Below are 23579 nucleotides of genomic sequence, written 5' to 3' on the forward strand. Positions count from 1 at the left end.
AAAAGTCATTTGTCTGCAGCTAAATCTGTATAAAAGAAAGAAGAGAAAATCGTGTTGAATCGTGAGTTGAGTGTAACTTTATATCCGTAGAAAACAGAGTCAACTTTAACAAAGATGATTTAACAATAACTTTTTTCTCCCCGTGTGTTACCGTGTGTTACCGTGTGTTACCGTGTGTTACCGTGTGTTACCGTGTGTTTTAGGCGCTGGGAGATCGGTCAGCCTGACAGCTGGACCGAACACGGTCTCGGCCCCGGAGACGAAGACTGTGCTCAACTGTATTACACTGGACGCCTCAACGACATCCACTGCTCCACCGCCATGCGCTACATCTGCCAGAAACACGGCACGCACGCCTGAACAATATCTGGAACCCAAACACCAACAAGCCATTACAACCCTCGTCAGCAGCGACAGGAAACGCATCATCGATCGGAAACTCAACATCAGTGATTCAAGAAAACAAAGTCAAAATATTTTAATAAAAACAAATCAGGAAAGGCAGTCTGGATATTTTATTTTAAAAAAATCAGAAATATTTCAAGAACAAAAATAAGAAATATTAATTATACAAATGATAAAATACAAAGTTCATTGTAAACTCTTTTTTTTTTAAATGAAAACAAATGTGTCTCAATCTGTACAAACAGAGAGTATTGGTATTCACTTTGGTACTATTATCGCAAGTATGTGGTAAAACCTCACAACTGTTAGTACAAAACTCAAAGCAGATCATCAAAAAGTTTTTTTTTTCAAACATGTAATCACATGTTCAATTGACTAAGTACAACGCACAAAATTACACATTCACTTTTTCACCACACCTAATCAATGTGTCATCAAGACTTACCTTTCATATGAAGTAATTGTCTTTCACAATGCAATGCTCACAATACTTTTGATATGCTTCTCATCTGATTTGTGTAAATACATTTGACCAACACTTAATCCAACTGATCTTAATGGTTAATCACTTAACCATTTGGTAAACCTATATATTTCCATTTCAGCAATACAGTATATGGATTTTGAGAACTATAGAAATAAAATATGTGTTTGTAAGAACATATAAAATAACCACACCTGATGAGAACTTCGTGCTAATTGCTAATTGTTTCGATGGGGTAACCACAATTGGTCATTAGATATAAGTGAGGGTCTGAACACTGGCAATTTCTTTCAACATGGACCAGGATAGACAGCAAGGAATTGGAAGAGCTCGTGGACGAGGGATCCGTCAGAGAGGTGGGCATGGGGCCCATCAAAGGGTTGGTCATCGGAGAGGGGAGGCAGAACTGTTGTCTCTAATGAAGTCCGGGCCAACCGTCGTTGATCATGTGGTGAACCGAGGCCTTACTATGGCAGAAGCTGCCAGATTAGTTGAGCCAAATCTAAAAAGATCAACTGTCAATTCTATCATCCCCTATTCGCCAAGAAAACCGGTAAGTGTGGAAGATGTATACTATTACATTCACAGTAAATTGTAATGCATGTTAACATGTTACAGTATTTGTACAGCATGATCTATTGATAGCATTCTCCGTTCTATGCTTAGAATGAACAGAAAACCCCATAGTGGTGGTCGGGGTCGGTGCTGACCGACCAGCAAGAGTTGGCAGTGGTGGAAATGGTGAGGGCCAGGAATGATAACGGCTGTCAGAAATAAAGCAGGAAATTGAGGAGAACAATGACACCTTTGCCAGTGTGGCATCCATCAGCCTACCAACAGTAGCGCCCCTTTTTAAGCGGCACCAGGTATCAATGAAACACATTTACCTGGTGCCTTTTGAGAGAAAACAATGACCGGGTGAAACAACTAAGGGCTGAGTATGTTCAGGTACAGCACTATACTGTATATTGTTTTACTGTTGCTATTTGAAGCATCACTTGCATCATATGTATATTGGAACAACACTGTAAAACGAACTAACCAAATTATATTTTTCAGAGGGTTATGGTGCTTGAGGCTGATGTGAACCATCACAAGTACGCGTTTTTTGTTGATGAAGCGGGCTTTAACCTTGCCAAAACTCGTCGCCGTGGACGTAAATTATCGTATCGCAACGGGCCACTGTCCAAGCGTGCCGACAACGTGGAGGAAACCTCTCTATGTGTGCAGCTAGTCTCTGAAGACGGTGTCCTAGGACATAGGCCATTACTTGGCCTCTATAATGCTGCACATCTTATTGAGTTTCTCAATGAAATTGAGCTGGCCTGTCAAGGTGAAGGGGTCACATATGTAATTGTGTGGGACAGTGTCAGTTTTCACCACGCAGAGGTAGTTCAAGCATGGTTTCAGACCCATCCTCGATTCATACCCTCTACCTGCCTCCATACTCTCCTTCCAACCCTATTGAGGAATTTTTTTCAGCATGGAGGTGGAAGGTCTATGATCGCCATCCCCTTGAGCGGCCACCCTCCTTCAGGCCATGGATGATGCATGTGATGACATCAATGTAGACCAATGTCAAGCATGGATTCGGCCATGCCAAAAAAAGATTTTTTCCAGAGTGCTTGAACAATGAAAACATTCATTGTGATGTGATGTACGAATCTATGGCCAAATGCTCAAGACAGGCTTGAGCCAAATTAATGTAATGTGTGCACTCATTGTTATGTTTTGTTCTCATTTAGTTACATTATAGAAAATATAACTATGTTACAATTATATCTGAAAAATAAAAACTAATTTTCCCAAATGATTGTAGAGGATGTCTTCATTGATCCTTCACTTGATTACACATAGGAGAGATATTTTGGAAATGATAGATTATGTAAATGTGAGTAATGTAAGTGTATTGCCTAATGTGTAACTGTGTAATATGTATTTTATAGTACTATAGCATATTGATTTCAGCACTTCTAAGGCTCATTTGAAACATGTATCTTGCATTGTTTGCTGTTGGATGAACTGACTGTTAAAAGTACTAAACTGAAAGAAGATCATACTGTTGTGTTTCGGTGATTAAACCAAATGTTCTCATTACATATTACAATAATCTTGTTTGAAACGATGATCATGTGGACTGAAAACATTACATCAGGTTTTGAAAGAATGACTAGCTGCATTACAAGTGTGATCAGTTTGGATATTTGTACTAAGAGTTTTGAAAATGTACACCTTACTTATGAAAACAAAGCGATTAAAAAAAACTGTATAACATTGTTACTCTTGCTGTTGTATTTCCGTTATGTGCTACTTAAACTGGCTACAAAAATCTTAATATTTCAAGAAAGAAGTTGTGAAAAAGTTTTAATACTTTAGTCTGGTTACCGTCTCAAGGTACCAAGGATCATCCCAAGGTACCAAGGATCATCCCAAGGTACCAAGGATCATCCCAAGGTACCAAGGATCATCCCAAGGTACCAAGGATCATCTGAAGGTACCAAGGATCATCCCAAGGTACCAAGGATCATCTCAAGCAGGGGCGGATCTAGAAAATATTCATGGGTTGGCGAGAGGGGGGCAGGAATCAGTAAATATACGTCTGACATATGTCGTATATTTACTGAATTTAATCAGTTATCACAGTTTGATGAGAAATAGTATATACACGCTACAAAAGGGCACAGGCTGCCATTTACCAACTCAACCAGACAAACTTCATCTCATGCAATCAGTGTCCTGCATTTGGGGTTTCATTTGAAACAGTTCATATTAGGAATAAGTGACCATACAATGTGATCTCAGTTAATAGGATATATAGAAGTATGATAGAAGTAAGGGGCATTATCACAGGACAGGCATTAAGGTAAGACACAGGTGATGAGAGGCAGATGTGTGAGAGGGGAAGCAAACTGTTTTGGACTGTGTCAGAGAGGCAGCGTTGCAGGCAGCATTTGTACAAGATTAGGAACTGTCATTGATTAGTTCTAACCATCAGACTGTGTTAACACATGCTAACATTTTAGGCTGGGAGAGTATTTTTAGGTTCATTTGTTTATTTTTTGTTTTATTTAGATATATTTTTTATTTTTTATATTTAATCTGAGCAATAGATCTAAAATACATACTACACAAAATATAAAAACTCATCTCCCCATCTCATCACACTTTCACACTGACAACTTTCCCTAATTATTCATATTTAAGCTTTGTCATTTGTTGTTCTTATTCATATCTAACTTAGTATACTATGCATCAACAGTTTCCATACCGTGTGGACCAGCTCGACTGGAGATGGTTGGTGATGGCCCAGGCACTCTGCTTTCCCTTTCACTGTCTGAGCCCTGCATGTTCTCTCTTTTCTCGCCCCTCCTCATCTCCGCGGATGCTCTCCCTCCATATCTTCACCGCTGTGGTCTTCTCCACCTCCTCCTGTCCCTGGTCGCCTTGGCCTTGTATTCTGTCTCTGTCACGTTTCTGCTGCCCTTTTCTCTCTCCTTCCACCTCTTCTCTCCACTCTCTCCTTCCACTTTTTCTCTTTTTTCCTTCCACCTCATCTTCTCCATCTACCTTGCTCACTTGTTCATTTTCGTTTTCTCTCGCCTTTCTCTTTGGAGACAAAAACTGAATATGCTACCTTTCCTCTTAATTTCTGTACAATTCAAAGTAACGATGTTTTCCTTGACAGACGTTGAATCAATATTATCTTTTGTAGCCTACTTTCCACAGAACAAACGTCAGACCCTAAGTAACATTTGTATAGTTGGCGAAATAACGTTCAACCTGATTTTTATCATCTCAAAATCAGTATCGCAACTCTGCTAGCACTGTGCTTTCCTTATAATTTCATTTCTTGATAGATGTTAATCGTTTTGACCTCTTTCCTCCTGTGTCTCCATTCATCGCGACTCCTGGCTCCCTCGCTTAGCGCCACTCAGTTTTCCAAACAAAACAGGCTCTCTCCTAAAAATATTACAACTTTTTTTGCAAAGTATTCTGATGTTTTTTCCTCAAAATAAAAAAAACTCTTCTCTTCTTTTTCATATAAAAACAGGCTGTTAAACTTATTTTGAACTTTTTCAGTTTTTTTCACTTATTTCATGCAAAAAGAAGCAGCAGAACTTGTTTTGAGCTTTATTTTATCTATATATATATTAGGGCTGTCAAAATTAACGCGTACATTTTTGCGCGTTAATTTTTTATTATTTAACTCGTTAAAAAAAATTAACGAAATTAACGCAGCTGTGTTTGTTTACTTCATGTGGCTGCTGAGAAACGTAATACGTCTACATAACAGCAGGCGGCGCTACTCTGTATTATACCATGGTCTGGGTGAATACTCGATTCTGATTGGCTGCAGGGTGTCCATTAAAAAGTGATGTAGGACACCTACTAAAGGAGTTCAGTGAAACTGACTGTTTACTGTTCTATATGAATGCACTACATTAAAATCCAAAAGGAAATGTGTTTTTTGAATTTTTTTTCGTTCCTCTGAACACCACAGGATGGCGCTAAAACACACAGGCTGCAAAGTAGTAGTTCTACTGGCCCTCTGGACTGACTCAGTTTCACAGAGAATAACGTTATCTCACATCCGTTCACTGTTCAGCTCGCTGCTTCAGGCTGCCGCCCCGGCCGTCGACAGTAACGTTACACATCGCGGATCAAATTCTTCGTAAAAGTCGTTCTATTGTTTTGGGGACAATGACATGGCTGGATAGCTAGCTTGTCTTGTTGTTCAACATACTGTCAGATTATTTTTACTGATTGCCAACTGTACACAATGTTATTGACTTTGAACTTCGCTAGCATAGCGTTAGCTTTCTGGCTCGAAGCTAAACTGAAGGCTTCTATCAGCTGAGCGGACTATATAAATATCTCCGGTTGCTAAGGGAGGCAAGTCGTATCTAAGGTTCTTCCTAATTCCTGGTGGAGAGAACAACGTTTTGCATTGCATAAGAACCTGATGGATGGGAATGATTGTTCCAGGTATTAGTCAAACCGTCAGGCGTAACCAGGGAAACGGAGTTATTGTTTGGATAAACTTTAGATTTCGATTGTAAAACTAATTAAAATGTGAACTAATGTTTTAAAAATATGTTGTTTGGCAAGTGACCATGGTATAAGCGGGTTAATGCCTTTCGAGGTGTCCATTGTCAGGTAGTAATGGACGACGGCGAGGCGTGAACCGTCCGACGCGCAGCCGAAGTCGGGCATTAAGCCTTACTTGTTGCCCAAGTAATGAAAACTGGCAGCTGATTGGACGAACGCGTCACATGGGTTTGTTTTCTCCGGATATTGAGAGCCAGACTGTCATGGCGGCCGTTCAGAATACGATCTCATATTGTACTAAAATAGTTCACTGAAACATGTTTCTGAGAACATTTTAAGCGAGAAAGGGTGGGCCGGCGAGTTGCCTGAATCTGTCTTCATTTCAGTCAACAAAGGTCAGTTTAGAAGATTTTCGTCGGCTTTTTGAGAGACTAGTCACCTCATTCCGTCGCCATTTCCGGGTGAGGCCCGGACTGCCCTGCCACCGACTGAACATAGGCTCGGCTCGAGATGAACTGCGCCTCGCCTGTAAAGTAGACGGAGCAGGCGACGCAGCCGGAGGAAGGTACAAAAATCTGCTCTCAAGTCGGACAGTTTCTGGCCGTTTCAGCAGCCTTCAGCAGGACTAAATAAGCCAAATTGTTGCTGCTGTTGTTCTGAAAGATATTAAACATTCTGAACTTAGCAGAACTTTTCCTTGTTTGTTTTTTCTCTCATATTTGCAAAGTTAAGTGATTTAGCATTTAAATATCCATTATTACAAGCTTTAGTCTCAATTTAAAAAGCGATTAATCACGATTAATTACAGCAAATTGTGCAATTAATTAGTTAATTTATTATAATCGACATTGACAAAGCAAATATATATATATATATATATATATATATATATATATATATATATATATATTTTGTCTGTCTGTGTGTGTCTGTGTGTGTTGTCTGTCTGTCTGTGTGTGTGTGTGTGTGTGTCTGTGTCTGTGTGTGTGTGTGTGTGTGTGTGTGTGTGTATGTGTGTGTGTCTGTGTCTGTGTGTGTGTGTGTGTGTGTGTGTGTGTGTATGTGTGTGTGTCTGTGTCTGTGTGTGTGTGTGTGTCTGTGTGTGTGTGTTGTTTTTTGTTTTTGTGTGTGTTGTTTGTTTGTTTGTTTTGAGCGTTTCTTTAAATGTGATTCTTCTCCTCCAGGCCCTTGGCCCTGCCCCCTCCACAGGATCAGCCAATCAGAAGACAGGTCGGCGAGAAACAGACAGAAGATCTGATCATCGGACCCAAAAGAAGACATGACAGATTAACCAGATGAACAGACATGTTGTTGACTCATCTGGTTTATATCATTGTTAAATATATATATATATATATATATATATATATATATATATATATATATATATATATATATATATATATATATATATATATATATATATATATAAATACAAATATATATATGGCAACACTTTCCATTGATCAAAGCTACATTTCTGTAAATAATACAATAATATTGGGCTGTTTGTCATCGTGCTTTAAGACGTTTGAACGTGTTTTTGGTAAAAAATGAAGCTGAAATATAAAGTTTACATTCACACCAATATTATTTAATATTTGATCTAGGTCATGTAAACAGCATATTCTGGCTGGATATTCCTAATGATGAAGACGTGTGAGTGATATTGTGGTATTATTCAGGTTTTAGAGACATTCTTTAGACATGGAGACAGACTCTGGGTCTCAGTCAGGTTTTACTGCAGTTTGGGGTATTTATATTTCTAGAAACTTCCCCTTCTACTCCACTACATTTCCCCTCAGCGTCTTCCTTATTTACAAGAAAGGGTTTTGTACATCGGGAGTTAAAGATTCTTCCTCACAAAAAAATTAAATTCAGTTTCTGTTTTTCTCTTTGTTGATGTTTGAATATGATGTTTACGAGGTTGTGGAAACCCTGAATATTACGCTCTACTACTAGGAAGCCACAATAAAGATCATAATCAAGGTTTTTCTTCACTTTTACTTCTGAAAATGAAGTACATTTAATATCAGAACATTATTTTTAATACTTAAGTACAGTAAATGTCAGATACTTTAATACTTTTACTCAAGTAATATTGTAAAAGGAGACTTTAACTTCTACCAAAGTCGATTTATTTTTGTCATACTTGTACTTCTACTCAAGTATTGCTTCCAAGTACTTTACACAAGACTGGAAATCATTTACAAAATTCTTTTATTGAACACATAGAACATATACCATGACCTGGGTGGATACTCCATTCTGATTGGCTGCAGGAACAAGGTCACACCCTCCTGTACAGCAGGGGGCGCTGTGCACCTACAAGCTGTTAGTAATCCTCCATTAAAGAAGAGAAGAGGAAGAGGAGGAGCTGTGCTGGATCTCAGGACCAGAGAGGAATGGAGGAGGACGACCAGACCCAGGAGCAGCGGAGCACCGAGGTCCCCAGAAGACCAGCAGCAGACTGGGACTCTGATAGCAGCCAGGTTCAGGTCCGTGTTCTCCTCTCATAGACCGGTACTGGCTGGAGCAGCTTTCTGCCGCTGGCGCACCAAATGCTGGCTCGGCTCTAATGGTCGGCTCTTTGGAAAGTAGAGAGGGGGGGGGAGACCTACTAGATTCAGAGTTCTCCTCCTAGAATGTCATGTGAAATGTAACATGTTCACACCTCTCGGTGTATCGTCCGTTCATTGTGTTGTTAGAGATCTAATGTGGGAATAGAAAGACGTGTTTTAGAGAGAGAGGAACAAACAATGGAGCGTTTTCCCTCCAAAACTAACAGACGGAGCTGAACACAGGAAACACACCGCGGATAGAGAGAGAGAGAGAGAGAGAGAGAGAGAGAGAGAGAGAGAGAGAGAGAGAGATGTTGACTTTTCATTTAATAATCTTTGTCTGACATTTCATATTCCCTGTTTGTATTTTCTGTGACTGAATGTTGTTTTAAATCTGTTGAGGTCTGGTCAGACTGAAAGTAAAGACTCTGATGATGATGATGATGATGATGATGATGGAGCAGCAGGAAACGGTCAGATAGCAAACAGCTGATTAATTCATCGGACTTGTAGAATAACGTCATAGATTCAGTAGTTTTAAATGTCTCGGGATGTGGAACAAGTCAATGTAGAAACACAATTTAAAGTTGGCAGCCTTGCGGTGTGCATGGAATTTTTCCTGTATGAAAATGAACACCTCTGCTGGTTATCGATCATATGACACGAGACATCTCTCTCTCTCTTCTCTCTCTCTCTCTCTCTCTGAGTTGAGAGCGTGTGTGAGTGAGCTGCAGCGATTTGTAGATTTTTCTTACTTTTCTTTTTTCTTTTGTTGATATTGTTCTTTTAGTTTTGGTTAGTTTAACGGTGTAGGTTACTTTATCTTTAATTTGTAGTACTTTTGGTGGTTAGTTTAGGTTTATTTGGGTGGTTTTGTCTCCTGCCGGTGTAATAGCCCTACTGGTTTCTACCCTAACTGGTTTCCGTATGTTGTGTTTACCTAACAGCTGCCGATGTGGTCCGCCTGTGTCACCACATTCGTCACACGATCACAAACATATTACTGGTGATTTTCAAATCGTTTCCCAGATCTACTGTCGCAAAAATGTTTGTCTAAGTAATCACCACATCACAGCCACCTCCAACAACAAAAAAAAGATCTAATGTGTAGCTTAGTAGGTGGCTGTGGTGAAGTAGTAGTAGTCCATATGGCCGTAGATGCGAGAAAAGAAACGTGAAAACTACCATCGGTATTTCCTCAACTAAGCCCAGGTAACCAGTTGTTTTAGATCAGCTCAAATCAAAATGTTACCTGGGTGATGACGTAGCTAATAGATAGGTGACTGGAAGCAGCTTCATTCAGAGCTTTGATAGCTCACTGTGTAGAGCTACTTATATTTATGCCACAAGATCGAAACCAGCTCGATCCGAACTTGAATGATTATATTGTTTTTAGATCTTTTTGTTATTGTAGGTGGCTGTGATGTGGCGATTACTTAGACAAACATTTTTGCGACAGTAGATCTGGGAAACGATTTGAAAATCGGCAGTAATATGTTTGTGATTATGTGACGAATCTGGTGACGGGGCGGACCACATCGGCAGCTGTTAGGTAAACACAACATACGGAAACCAGTTAGGGTAGAAACCAGTAGGGCTATTACACGCGCCCGCTCGCTCGGCGCCGCCCATGGTAAATGGAGAAGGGTTCTCCCCGTCACCAGGAAACATGGCGTTACGATCTGTCCTAGTTTCCCCGTGCAGCGTGGAGGACATTAGTCTAGCTGTGGGGGAGAAGGTCGGGCACGGTAATATTATGTCGCCGCTTGGATGAACGGCGCCGTGGTCATCTTCCTGGACCGGGAGGAGAAAGTGAACCAAGTTATCGAGGCGGCCATCACCGTGACCGAAATGTTTGTTCAGGTACTACCGCTGACACAACCAGCCACTAAGGTAGTCCTGTCAAACGTCCCACCGTTCATCTCTGATGGCTTCCTCAGCAGAGAGTTGGCCTGGGCAATATATCGATATTATATTGATATTGTGATATGAGACGAAATATCGTCTTAGATTTTGGATATCGTAATATCGTAAGTGTTGTCTTTTCCTGGTTTTAAAGGCCGCTTTAAAGTAAAGTGATGTCATTTTCTGTGTTACCAGACTGTTCTAGCTTTTCTATTATTTTTACCTTTACCCACTTAGTCATTATATCCACATTACTGAAGATTATTTATCTAAAATCTCATTAAGATATTTTGTTAAAGCACCAATTGTCAACCCTATAATATCGACACAATATCGACATCGAGGTATTAGGACAAGAATATCGCGATATCTGATTTTCTCCATATCGCCCAGCCCTAGCAGAGAGTTGTCCAGACACGGGAAGATAGTCTCCCCCGTTAAGAAGATCCTGTCTGGATGTAAGTCTCCGTTGCTGAAGCACGTGGTGTCTCACCGTAGACAGCTGTATGTGATACTGAACCATCGGGACGAGGAGTTAAACCTCCGGTTCCATGTTAAAGTAGATGATTATGAATACGTGATTTTTGCAACGTCATCAGGGATGAAATGTTTTGGTTGTGGAGAGGTGGGACACACGGTGAGGGCCTGCCCGAGACGAGGTGATACGAACCCTCCCGGTCCGGGAGGGGGGGCTGGTGAATGGGCGGGGCTCCCCCGGGGGTACCGGAGGGGGCTGCTGCCTCGGGGCCGAGCAGCCGATGCCCGCTCCGCGTGCTGCACAGCGGCGTGGTGATGCCGTGCCCAACCAGACGCACGGGGTGAGTAATGTAAATACACCGGGGGTTTGTGTGAATGAAGTGGGAGGGGAGGGTGATGGAAGTGTGTGTGTGGCAGGGGACAGTCTTGTGGGTGAAGGGGGAAAAAAATAAATCGGGTGAGTGTGTGTGATGAATGATGGAGACAGTGAGGGAATGTAGGTCGGTACGTTTGCTGTTGGTCTCAACTTTTGTGTTTTTGTGTCTCTCCTCACATCTGACCTGATGAGTAATTTTAAAATATCTACTCTTGATATAAATGGTGGCAGAGATGTGAAGAAGAGGGCTTGCCTTGTTGAGTTTTTAAAACTTAAAGGAGTAAATATTGCAATGTTGCAAGAAACGTACAGCGACACTTTAAATGAGACAGACTGGAGGAGGGCATGGGATGGGGGGGTGGTGCTAAGTCATCTTAGCAGCATCAGCGGAGGAGTAGCAATCCTATTTGCAAGAAACTTTTTACCAAAGTCCCAATGTAGACGAAAGAATAAAAGGCCGACTCTTTGACTGTACACATGATGATGATTTAGATCGGAACCATAACGAACCACATCCAACCACATGCTTCTAAGCAAGCCATGCAGCGGCTGATGGAGACACACAGTCTCTCAGACGTCTGGAGAGACCGCCATGCACAGCAGGGACAGTACACATGGGTCCACAGCAGAGACAACCGCTTGACTATGGCTAGACTAGACAGGTTTTATTGTTTTAAGCACCAGTTTAATGTTTTTAAAGGGTGTAGTATATTGCCTGTCGGTTTTTCTGATCATTCATATGTGTATTGTGATGTTTACATTGCCAATATAAAACCCAGATCTGCGTATTGGCATTTTAACACGGCTTTGCTTTTAGATGCACATTTTAGGGATTGTTTTTTTTTTTTTTTGGAAAGGTTTTAGAGATAGAAGGAGAGATTTTAGTTCACTGAGGCAGTGGTGGGACATTGGGAAGGTTGAAATCAGGCAGCTTTGTCAGCAGTACACTCTCAATGTTTCTCCAGACAAGTCTATGAACGATCTGGAGATATCTATAGTGGACATGCAGAGTCCACAGGAAATCGATGCTGTAGTGAAGACCTCAAGTCTAAAAAAGCCGTCTTGGCAGACCTGCTGGGCATGAGAGCACAGGGGGCACTGATCCGGTCCCAGTTCCAGACTGCTGCTTTAATGGACTCTCCGACTAAGTTCTTTTTTAGTTTGGAGAAGAAGAATGGCGAGAGCCGGATGATTCATGCTCTGAGATCAGCAGGAGGACAGCCGTTAACGACAGCGTCGCAGATCCGAGAGAGAGCCGTGGACTTCTACTCTGATCTCTACAGCACAGAGTACACAGAGGATGACGAGGCTTTTACCAGGTTCTGCAGGGACCTGCCCACGGTGTCTGGGGACGACAATGAGGAGCTGGAGGGGCCCCTGACGGAGGAAGAGATTTTTAGAGCTCTGCAAAGCATGCAGGGGGGAAAGGCCCCTGGGATTGATGGTCTCCCTCCGGAGTTTTACAAAACTTTCTGGGACGTAATGAAAACGGACATTTTAGATGTTTTTACCGAAGGTTTTGACGGCTGCTCGCTTCCGCAGAGTTGCAGGAGGGCTGTGCTGACCCTCCTCCCGAAGAAAGGGGACTTGCAGGACATTAAGAACTGGAGGCCAGTCTCTCTGCTGTGTGCAGATTACAAGATACTGTCCAAAGTCCTGGCATCCAGGCTGAAGCTGGTGTTGGATCGGGTCATCCATAAGACTCAAACATACTGTGTGCCCGGCAGGTCCATTGTTGACAATGTGTCACTAATTCGGGATATTTTGACAGTCTCTGGTTTATTGGGTGTAGACACTGGTCTGGTTTCATTGGACCAGGAAAAGTCATTTCACCGGGTTGAGCACCGTTGCCTGTGGAAAGTTCTGGAGAGGTTCGGCCTCAGCCCTGGTTTCATCGCCAAGATGAAGGGAATGTATGAGAACATGGAGAGTGTGCTGAAGATTAATGGTGGTTTGTTTAAACCCTTCAAGGTAAAAGGGGCATAAGACAAGGCTGCTCAATGTCTGGGATGTTATACGCCTTATCCATTGAACCCATGCTGCATAATGTCCGCTCTGGCATCAATGGCCTGTTTTTACCTGGTTTTACTGCATCTTTTACTGTATCGGCCTACGCAGACGACATCATAGTTTTTTTATTAAAAACCAACAAGATGTGGATAGTTTAGGTCGTATTGTGGAGACGTTTCACAGCATTTCTGCTTCCAAAGTAAACTGGGCCAAGAGTGAAGCCCTGGCAGTGGGGAGCTGGGCTGGAGGGCTCCCTCAGCTTCCTAGGGGGTTGACCTGGAAGGGGGGGGGGGTTAAAGTACCTGGGGGTTTATCTGGGGACCAGAGAACCACGGATAGGAACTGGGAAGGAGTCATTGAAAAGGTGGAGGGGAAGTTGGGAAAATGGAGGTGGCTGCTTCCCACATGTCGTACAGAGGGTACAAGGGTGCTAATCATAAATAATCTGGTGGCATCCAGCCTTTGGCACAAGTTAAAATGTGTGGAGCCCCCAGCTGGCCTTTTTAAACCATACCGTCGATCATTTTAAAGTTTTTTTTTTTTTTATTTTTATTTTTTTTTTTTTGGGACATGATGCACTGGGTTCCCAAATGTGTTTTATATCCGCCAAAAGAGGAGGGAGGGCAGGGTTTGGTGGACTAGGAGAGCCGGACTGCTGCTTTTAGATTACAGTTTATACAGAGGTTTTTATATGAAAATGATGATGTCGTCTGGAGGCCAGTAGCCAGCACCATTTTAAGGGGGGTTGCAAGTCTGGGTCTTGATGCTTCTTTGGTTTTAGTAGACTGTTGTTTTATCTCTTTGTGTGATTTGCCTTCTTTTTATCAAGGACTTTTTAAAGCATGGACACGTTTTAAATGAACTAGACTGGAACCCGCAGCATCTCTGTTCTGGCTCCTGGAGGAGCCTCTGGTGTGGGGGGCCCGGCTGCAACTAAAGGATGGCAGCAGACCTGGACTGGAGACCTGCAGTGGAGGATCCTCCATGGGGCTCTGGCCGTGAATGTTCCTGTCTAAGATTAATCCCACCATGTCCTCCAAGTGTCAATTCTGTCCACACCCTGAGACCATCAGTCACTGCTATCTGGCTGAAACCTCTTTTTAACATTTAAAAAACTGTGTTTTTAGATTGTGGAGAGGTTTTTAGTGAGACTGCTTTTATTTTTGGTGCTGGCTGAAAGGAAAAATGTGAATAAGTGGCAAATGTTGAATTTTATTGTGGGTCAGGCAATTTATAAAAGTCGGAAAAAAAGATAGAAAACGTGTGTGGACTAGAGCTGACAAAGCTGTATGTGACTCTGGTGAAAGGCCGTGAGTCCATGTGGCGCTAATGTCTGGTTACTCCACATTGTCATTGTGATTATTTTGTGATTCCATTCTGAATCTGCCCCATTTTCTGTCAGGTTAATATAGTAGCCGTAGGCGAGTAGAGCAGGTACCATGTAATGGAAAAGCGGCAATAGTGTCTTCCTCTGATGCAGACTCACTCAGCCTATTACTGTAAGCAGGGCTGGATCAGCAAAAATCGGCCGCGTTTGCTGTTTGCGCCCAGGCCCACACCCGACCGGTGGAGGGCCACACATTCCCGCCCAGACAGTCCTCTTAAAATATGCGTGTGTTCTATGATATGAGTTGCCTAGTGTTCAGCGTTCATGTGATAGTTTGGGATCCTTGAAGAGGATTCTCAAGACTTATCTGTTGATCTTACAGTTAAATTATTCATTCATTCTTAGAGTAATGATTTGTATATTTATGGTATTTGTTTATTATTGATATTTGATATTGTATTGCCATTATTACTATTTTCCTTAATATTGGCGGAGCAACTCTTAAAAACAGTTTACTGTTAATTTTAACTATTGTAAGATTCATATTTTGTTGTTTTTGGCTAAAAGTGTAATACTATAACCATAACCGTTCCCAAAAGCTACAATAAAGCTGAGTAGTATATGCCCTGGAAAAAAGCACCAATACAAGAGAAGCAGTGTACTCACTCACTTTTGATTGACGACCTGGAGGCCATAGGGTACACGATGTCCATACTCAAGTAATTGCCAAAGACTAAGAGTTTAAAGTATAATTTCAAATTATTTAATAACATTTAAGTATACAAGTATGTATTGTCAGTAAAGTCAGTCAAAGTGTTGCCTTGGCCCACACCAATGAACAAGAAAGCTTTACTCTAACAAGGTAACCTTTTAAAAGTGTGAGAAACAGAGAAATTTCAGCTAAGTTAAGTTATAATTAATTTAGCTTAAATGTCTGGGCAATGTAGAGAGACAGTGGTGGCAGTATAGGATGAGGAATGAGCATTAATGCTTACTCCACTGATCACCAGTCCATCAGTCACGTGAAACATGACAGAATAGGCTAGCTAAACACTACAATAGTTAAAATGGTACTGGCATTCCACAAAACAACTTCGGCTTTGCAATGCTACTGAATAACATTAGCTAATTAAGCAATTCAAGGAACACTGATTTTTTTTTGTATCAACACTGATTTTAAGTTAAACTGGACAGGCCCAATAACCTCTGAATAGTTCTACTTGTTGTTAAACTGGACGAGCCCAATAACCACTGAATAGTTCTACTTGTAGTTAAACTGGACGAGCCCAATAACCTCTGAATAGTTCTACTTGTAGTTAAACTGGACGGGCCCAATAACCACTGAATAGTTCTACTTGTAGTTAAACTGGACGGGCCCAATAACCTCTGAATAGTTCTACTTGTAGTTAAACTGGACGGGCCCAATAACCTCTGAATAGTTCTACTTGTAGTTAAACTGGACGGGCCCAATAACCTCTGAATAGTTCTACTTGTAGTTAAACTGGACGGGCCCAATAACCACTGAATAGTTCTACTTGTTGTTAAACTGGACGAGCCCAATAACCTCTGAATAGTTCTACTTGTTAAACTGGACGGGCCCAATAACCTCTGAATAGTTCTACTTGTTAAATTGCACTGTTAAAAGTTCTGTTGTTGCTGCTGACAGACTCCGATTATTATTCTAAGTGTCTAAGTCTAAGTTATGGAAAGGATCCCTACAGAGATAGACCTTTTTAGTTAGAGTTAGAGAGTTATTATTTTTGTTCATTAAATGTCTGTAATAGACATTCTGACCATTAGGGTTTAGTATAGGATATATAATATAAAATATTCATGTGACAGTCATTGGTGCTGTTATATTGCCTTTATCAAGACTAATAAACTGCTGTTCATATTGTTGTTAGAAGTTTGGTGAATATAGTATGACATTTATTGAGATCATTAGAAAAGACTGATAAAGTTTTAAATGTGTTTTTAAATGAAGTCAGTGATGAAGGATAACATATAAAGTCCTATACACATGTTTCTATAATAATAATGGCATACTGGCCAGAGACCAATCCATCTTTTTTTTTTTGGGATAATTTTTTAGGGGCTTTTCCCTTTTATTACATAGTGACAGTGGATAGACATGAAAGGGGGAGAGAGATGTGGGGTGACACACAGTAAAGGGACGCAGGCTCTTACTGGGTGAGCTAGAGGTCGCCCCCCCAATATATCTTTTTAGATGATTTATTAGGGCCCGGGCGCTGACAGCGGCGAAGGCCCTATTGAAACTGAAGGAATTCTTCCGCCAGCAAATGAATTGCCTTTTTGAGGGGCTTAAGATACTCAAAAGCCTACCAAAGTTGGCGTTCTCATCAAGCCTGATGAAAATGTACGTATTTTAAGGGTTTCGGGAAAAGGTTCACAAAAATGGCTCACTAGCGCCCCCTACAAAATAAAAAAATAAGTTGAGCCCCTGTAGTACGTTTAACGTAGACTAACGAAACTTGGTACACATATGTAGCATATCAAAACGTACAAAAAAGCTCATTGGAGCCATACCCTTAACGCAACAGGAAGTCAGCCATTTTTGATTGAATGTTCGAAATTAGTGCGATTTTGGCTATTTCCACATAGAATAGAATAGAATACACTTTATTGTCCCCAAGGGGAATTTTGTCTTGGACATAGTGCTACAATCTGTTGCTTCACAAAATAAAATACAAGTACAACACAATAAAATAAAAATCAACATGAAAAATTAGATCAGCAAAGCGTCCTAAGACAAAATAAGGACACACATGACAGCACAGACAACACAACATCCCAAGAATTAACTGTAATTACTAAAGTGCTAAGTGCGAAACATGCTGGTGTATTTATTGTAGCCCTGCTCTGCTGGGCTAAGATTTACTAATTTATTTACTATTGGAGTGCAGCAGCTTGACGGAAGTTGGAATAAATGACAGCTTTAGTCTGTTTGTTTTACATCTCGGCACACGGACTCTCCTCCCTGATGGCAGAAGTTTATATTCAGGAAAAAGAGGTTTAGAGAGTCTGCAGTGATTGTTTCGGCTTGTTTTCTGACTGCTCAGGCTCTGTATGGGCTTGTACTCTCCAAAATCGCCCAGTACAACATGAGCATGATCTGGCTGCTTACTCCATACAGTCTCAAGTCGCCTTAGAAAGTCTAATCTCTGCTGCAGTCTATTGTACAGGTGGTCAATGTGTGTTTTCCAGCAGAGAAGATTGTCTATATGGACACCTAAGTATTTAGAAGATGTTACCTGGATGATTTTCTGATATTTCTTTTATGACAACTGACTCACGGTCAATCCTGTGGTCATCCTTGTGACATTTAAAATAAGATGGTTGGTTTCACACCACTTGATAAAGGTGTCTATCTCATCGTGTATGTCCTTCTGAAGAAGGCTCAAAATTGCTGTATCGTCTGCAAATTTTATAATTTAATTTATAATTTATACTGTTTATTGATCCCCAGTGGGGAAATTACAATTTACACTCTGTTAGAAATCACTACACACAGGCCTGAAATACACACAGACATGCTCAGGACCTATTCATGCACAAATGGAGAGATGTCAGAGTGAGTGGGCTGCGTGCTGCCAGCGCCCTGAGCGGTTGGGGGGTACAGTGCCTTGCTCAAGAGCACCTGGCAGTGTCCAGGAGGCATCTCTCCAGCTACCAATCCACACTCTGTACTTTGGTCCATACTGGGACTTGAACCAGCGACCCTCTGGTTCCCAACCCAAGTCCCTACGGACTGAACTACTGCCACCCCCCAATTATATAATAATAATATAGTTATTTGAGTGTACTTTCCTGCAGTCATTTGTATACAATGTGAAAAGTATGGGTGATACCAAAGAACCTTGTGGGACCTCCATGTTGCTATGTTTGACCTCTGACAGCGTGCCATTGACTTTCATTAGTTAAAAAAGAGTGAAACCATTTGGTCAGGGCAGGGTTAACATGCATATCATTTAGTTTCTTCAAAAACAGATAGGCTTGCACAGTATTAGAACTAAAATCAATAAATACTATTCTAGAATAGGCTTTAGTGTCCTCAAGGTGTTTAGAAGTAAGTATCTTCTGTACTGCGTTTGTAGGCAAATTGCCACGTGTCCAACACTGGATCAACCCCTGCCTTAAGCTGGGACACTACAATTTTCTCAAGGCATTTCATTACAATTGAAGTCAAAGCTATGGGTCAAAAGTCATTATTGACTGAGACAGAGGGCTTTTTAGCAACTGTTGTTATAAAGGATTTCTTCCATAAAGCTGGGACGGTGTGCGTGTCCAGAGACCAGAGAGGAATATGGGACACCATGCTGCTGTTACTTCCTCTGCACAGTTTTTGAGCAGAAAAGCTGGTAGTCCATCTGAGCCTGTTGACTTGTTGGTGCACACCTTTTTTAAAGAGGCGCTGAACGCTGGGTGGATCCACTTCCAGCCAGCGCGTGTAATCGTTATCAGATTGTAAGATTGCCACACACTGTCCAGCTTCTGGGAGAAATGTTCTGACTCAAACCTCAGGAAAAAGTCATTCAGCTCATTTGCCCTTTGTAATTCATCCACGGCGATATTTATTTTTTTTTCTTGGAGGGTTCATGTTAGTAACTAATTTCATAGTAGCCCACAGTTTGTTAGTATTTGATGTTTGTATACTGTTTTCCATGGTTCGCCTATGTTGTTCTTTTGTATTTCTCAGAAGCAGTTTGAGCTATTTTTGAACAACTGACAATGTTGCTTTGTCTTGCCTGTGTTTCTGAAGGCTTGCTTTTTCCATTTTATGCAGTTTTTAAATCTCTTTTATAATGTAGGTTTTATTGTTAGGGTAAACAATGACAAGTTTCTTATCTACCACATTGTCAAAGCAGAATTCTATATAATCAGTTATTGTTTCAGTAGCATCATCAAGCTCTAGTGCATGAAATATAGACTCTGTACACATAAAACACCTCTTTAGTGTCTCTGTCCACACATTAATAGTCTTATGTTCTGGTTTATTTGACTTAAAAACAGATTGAAAAGAGGGGATTAGGTGTACTGTATTAGAAAGAGTTAGAAAGAGAGGGTTTTGGCTTTGCATAATATGCATTCTTAATATTTCCGTAGCATTTTTCTTGTGGCTTCCTGTTGATAAATTGTTTTCTTTTCGTGTGTGTGTGTGTGTGTGTGTGTGTGTGTGTGTGTGTGTGTGTGTGTGTGTGTGTGTGTGTGTGTGTGTGTGTGTGTGTGTGTGTGTGTGTGTGTGTGTGTGTGTGTGTGTGTGTGTGTGTGTGTGTGTGTGTGTGTGTGTGTGTGTGTGTGTGTGTGTGTGTGTGTGTGTGTGTGTGTGTGTGTGTGTGTGTGAAAAGAGAATGAGGGGCCAGAGGAAATACCCCAGCAATAGGTTGTAAGTCGACCAAAATCAATGTCAATATGTCAATGAGAATCGCCCTCCCTGACCTCCCTCAACCCTGGCGCAGATTCTTTTTCCGACATAAACTTATTTTATGTCGGAGAGGCAACAATGTATCTCTCTAGTACAGGTCGTTCTTTAACAAACTCCTCCTAGAGATTTCATCCGATCAACTTAAAATGTTATCTGTGCCATCTTAAGATGTTAAAGATGAAAAGTTATTAAAAGAAAAACTTTTCGTAATAGGGCGTGGCCGTGGTGGGTCGGCCATTTCACGCGTTTCGTCATCAGAGCTGGAAGTGGGTTTAACTTGAGTGTACATTATCCAATAGGATATATGCACAGTTACTTCCTGGTTACGGACAAGCCAGCCCAATTACTTCTGGTTGTCCGATGAGCTTTCTGTCAGAGCAAAATGCAAAAATTAATTTTAGGAATGAATGGTATTTGCAGTATCAAGATATTAGATAACAATGCAGCCAAGTTCACCCCTACACAGCAAGGGGGGTTAAACACACCAGTGACTAAATTCCAGTAGGTTAATACATGTATTTTAGTTATATAACATACACTGTAACATACCTGAACATCAAAAACACACCTTGTATACATTTATTTTACAGTTTGTTCTCAAAGACTTTAAGCCTGTTGAACTGCTGACATGCCAGTGCTCATGTGTGGCAGGGCTTGTACTATACAGTTACATTGTAGCATTACTTTATCAAACTTCATATTACAGCTGCACAGGGTCTGAGCAACAGTGGCACAAACCCAGAACCCAGGTAACTGACAAAACACTAGGGACAGCAGTCTCTAGGAAGCCGGGCATCGGCAAAGTCATTGGGGCGCCGGAGACTGGCAAAGTCATTGTGATGCCAAAACCCGGCAAATTCCCTTGATCGCCCGTAGGCGAAGACTCTGGGAGATCAGTTGGCGAAGACTCTGGGAGGTCGGTCGACAAAGACTCTGGGTGGCTGGATGTCAGCTGTGACTCTGGAACACTGGTCAGCTCGGGAACACTGGACAACTCAGGAAAACTGGTCAGCTCGGGCTCGGGGCCGCTGAACAGCACGGGCTCTGGGCTGAAGAGAGGTTGAAGCTGGGAATGACGTCGGGACCCATATCGACCATGTCGTCTCTTGCGGCCTCCACAGTTCCCAGAAAATATAGCCAAGCGGGTACCCTCAAAGGACTGCTTGTTGTAGGGGCTGCCCGCAGAACAGGTTGCAGTAGAGCCAGACAGAAGATCAGGGAGCTGCTAGAAAGCGTACTGGACCCTTGTTTTCCAGCATGAAGGCTGGCTGCTTTGGCTTCCTCAGTCTTTTGAGCACACATGGCAAAATACTCAAACAAGGTCATGTAAGTCCCTGACTCTCCTCCAGGTAGAGGAACATCAGGACTGGGAGAAGCAGGCAAGGGAGCAGGCCAGGTGATGGACAAAAAAACTGTAGTCAAAAAGCTATCCGAATAGACTGAGAGCCAAATGGAAAAATATGCACCAAACAAGCCACTTTGAAAATTTGCTGTTTTCATGAATACAAACGTTGGGTGCCCCCCAACAAAGAATAAAAATACATGACCTTCCCCTATTTTCTTCCGGTGGTCCATTCAATAAATACCGAACGGTCCCTTTATTGTATATCCATATCCATCTTCGTCCGCTTATCCGGTATTGGGTCGCGGGGGTAGCAGCTCCAGCTCCCTTATTGTATGAAGAGCTAAAATTGTGAGTGAGAGCAAGTCCAGGGTTTAAAGACGGTTGTTCACTAACTCTTTCTCTGTTTGTCTGTTGCTATAGAAACCGAGAGGAGGAGAAGGACCCAGACCACACGACTGTCAACGCTGTGCCAAATCTTTCACAACATCTGCATATTTAAAGCTTCATCAGAGAGTTCACACTGGAGAGAAACCGTACAGCTGTGATCATTGTGGGGCAGCTTTCACACAACAGAGTAACCTAAAAAGACATGAACGTATTCACACGGGAGAGAAGCCGTACAGCTGTGATCAATGTGTGTCAGCTTTCACACAAAAGGGATACCTTAAATTACATCAACGCATGCACACTGGAGAGAATTTACACAGCTGTGATCAATGTGAGGCAGCTTTCACACAGCAGTATCACCTAAAAATACATCAACGAAAACATCTTCAAAAGAAAAAAAAAGCACAGAGGGGGGCAAAGAGGAGGGGGGCTAAAAAGAAGCGGCATAACTAAAAATACATCAACGCATTCACACTGGAGAAAAACCTTTCAATTGTGGTTTATGTGGTAAAACCTTTTCTCAGAGTGGTCACCTTGAAAGCCACCGACGTGTTCACACTGGAGATAAACCTTACAGCTGTGAACAATGTGGGAAAACTTTTTCTGAGAGTTGTAACTTTAAAAAGCACCAGCGCATTCACACTGTAGAGAAGCCGTACAGCTCTGATCAATGTGAGGCAGCTTCCACACGACCGAGTTACCTAAAAAACCATCAACGCATTCACACTAGAGAGAAGCCTTACAGCTGTGATCAATGTGAGGCAGCTTTCACACGACCGAGTCACCTAAAAATACATCAACGCATTCACACTGGAGAGAAGCCGTACTGGTGTGTTCAATGTGGGAAAACCTTTTCTGAGAGTGGTAACCTTAAAAAACACCAGCGCATTCACACTGCCTCGTGAACATGTTTTCAGAGCCAATCTGTTTCCTCCTGCGTGCATGTTATGATGGCTACGACTACATATTACATTCCTTTCCTTTGAAGGTTTAGTCCTGTTAGAAGTAGGTCAAGTGCTGTTCCTCTTGATGCTGTTTTAATGAGAATAATTTTCCATTCATCCAGACATCTGCTGTCAGAGCAACAGCTTGTTTCTGACAATTGGTTCTCTATTTGGGCTTTTGTTTTTGTACAATGCAGGAATTACAGTCTGCCTGAAGTGGGCTCGTGAAGGAATAGTGTAACAGGGCTCAATTACTTTAACCATGTTCATAAAACCTGCATTTTTGATGTCTTTGGCCCTGTTTGAATCAGTTTGAAATTGTTGCCTAAATGCTGTGGGGATCATTCTTCATGTGTTCGTCTAGTTCCAGTTATTGACACACTGAGGTGATGTCGGTGTAAAGGAGTTGACATGTTTGTAGTATTCCCACTGGTGTAGCCTATTCTTGTGTAGCAGATGTGACATACCGTTGTTTTTATCCACCACTCTCTTACCACCAGCCTCATAACTTACAGAGAAACCAAAGTGGCTCCAAACACCAGAACTGTTGGTTATTACAGTGCCTTGCGAAAGTATTCGGCCCCCTTGAACTTTTCGACCTTTTGCCACATTTCAGGCTTCAAACATAAAGATATAAAACTGTAATTTTTTGTGACGAATCAACAAGTGCGACACAATAATGAAGTGGAACGAAATTTATTGGATATTTCAAACTTTTTTAAGAAATAAAAAACTGAAAAATTGGGCGTGCAAAATTATTCAGCCCCTTTACTTTCAGTGCAGCAAACTCTCTCCAGAAGTTCAGTGAGGATCTCTGAATGATCCAATGTTGACCTAAATGACTAATGATGATAAATAGAATCCAG

At 41.6% G+C, this 23579-nt stretch overlaps 2 protein-coding genes across 3 annotated transcripts in view; both read left to right on the top strand.

Moving 5' to 3' along the window:
• LOC120572841 (asialoglycoprotein receptor 2-like) overlaps window positions 1–382 on the top strand; it is a 7010-nt gene extending 6628 nt beyond the window's left edge. Inside the window, exon 9 of the mRNA XM_039822326.1 lies at window positions 204–382. Coding sequence (XP_039678260.1) covers window positions 204–360 — 157 coding nt within the window. The 3' untranslated portion in view covers window positions 361–382. The remainder of the gene's footprint in view (window positions 1–203) is intronic.
• Window positions 383–8327: 7945 nt separating this feature from the next.
• Window positions 8328–23292, top strand: LOC120572831 (zinc finger protein 239-like). Of its 2 annotated transcripts, none has more exons than XM_039822304.1 (3): window positions 8328–8436; window positions 21803–22139; window positions 22229–23292. In XM_039822304.1, the coding sequence occupies exons 1-3, from the start codon at window positions 8344–8346 to the stop codon at window positions 22672–22674; spliced, it is 876 nt and encodes a 291-aa protein (XP_039678238.1). In that variant the 5' UTR covers window positions 8328–8343; the 3' UTR covers window positions 22675–23292. The 2 variants fall into 2 exon arrangements, with proteins under 2 accessions (XP_039678238.1, XP_039678239.1); XM_039822305.1 differs by having other exon boundaries at window positions 22565–23292.
• The last annotated feature ends 287 nt before the right edge of the window (window positions 23293–23579 follow it).

Source organism: Perca fluviatilis, chromosome 14 (assembly GCF_010015445.1).
Source record: "Perca fluviatilis chromosome 14, GENO_Pfluv_1.0, whole genome shotgun sequence".
Taxonomy (NCBI): domain Eukaryota; kingdom Metazoa; phylum Chordata; class Actinopteri; order Perciformes; family Percidae; genus Perca; species Perca fluviatilis.

Bases quoted from the DNA above. Each gene is read 5' to 3' on its own strand.
- LOC120572831 (XM_039822304.1), top strand. From the start codon at position 8,344: ATGGAGGAGGACGACCAGACCCAGGAGCAGCGGAGCACCGAGGTCCCC. The intron at 8,437-21,802 runs GTCCGTGTTCTC...CTGTTGCTATAG, and splicing joins CTGATAGCAGCCAGGTTCAG to AAACCGAGAGGAGGAGAAGG. The intron at 22,140-22,228 runs ATCAACGAAAAC...AACTAAAAATAC, and splicing joins GCAGTATCACCTAAAAATAC to ATCAACGCATTCACACTGGA.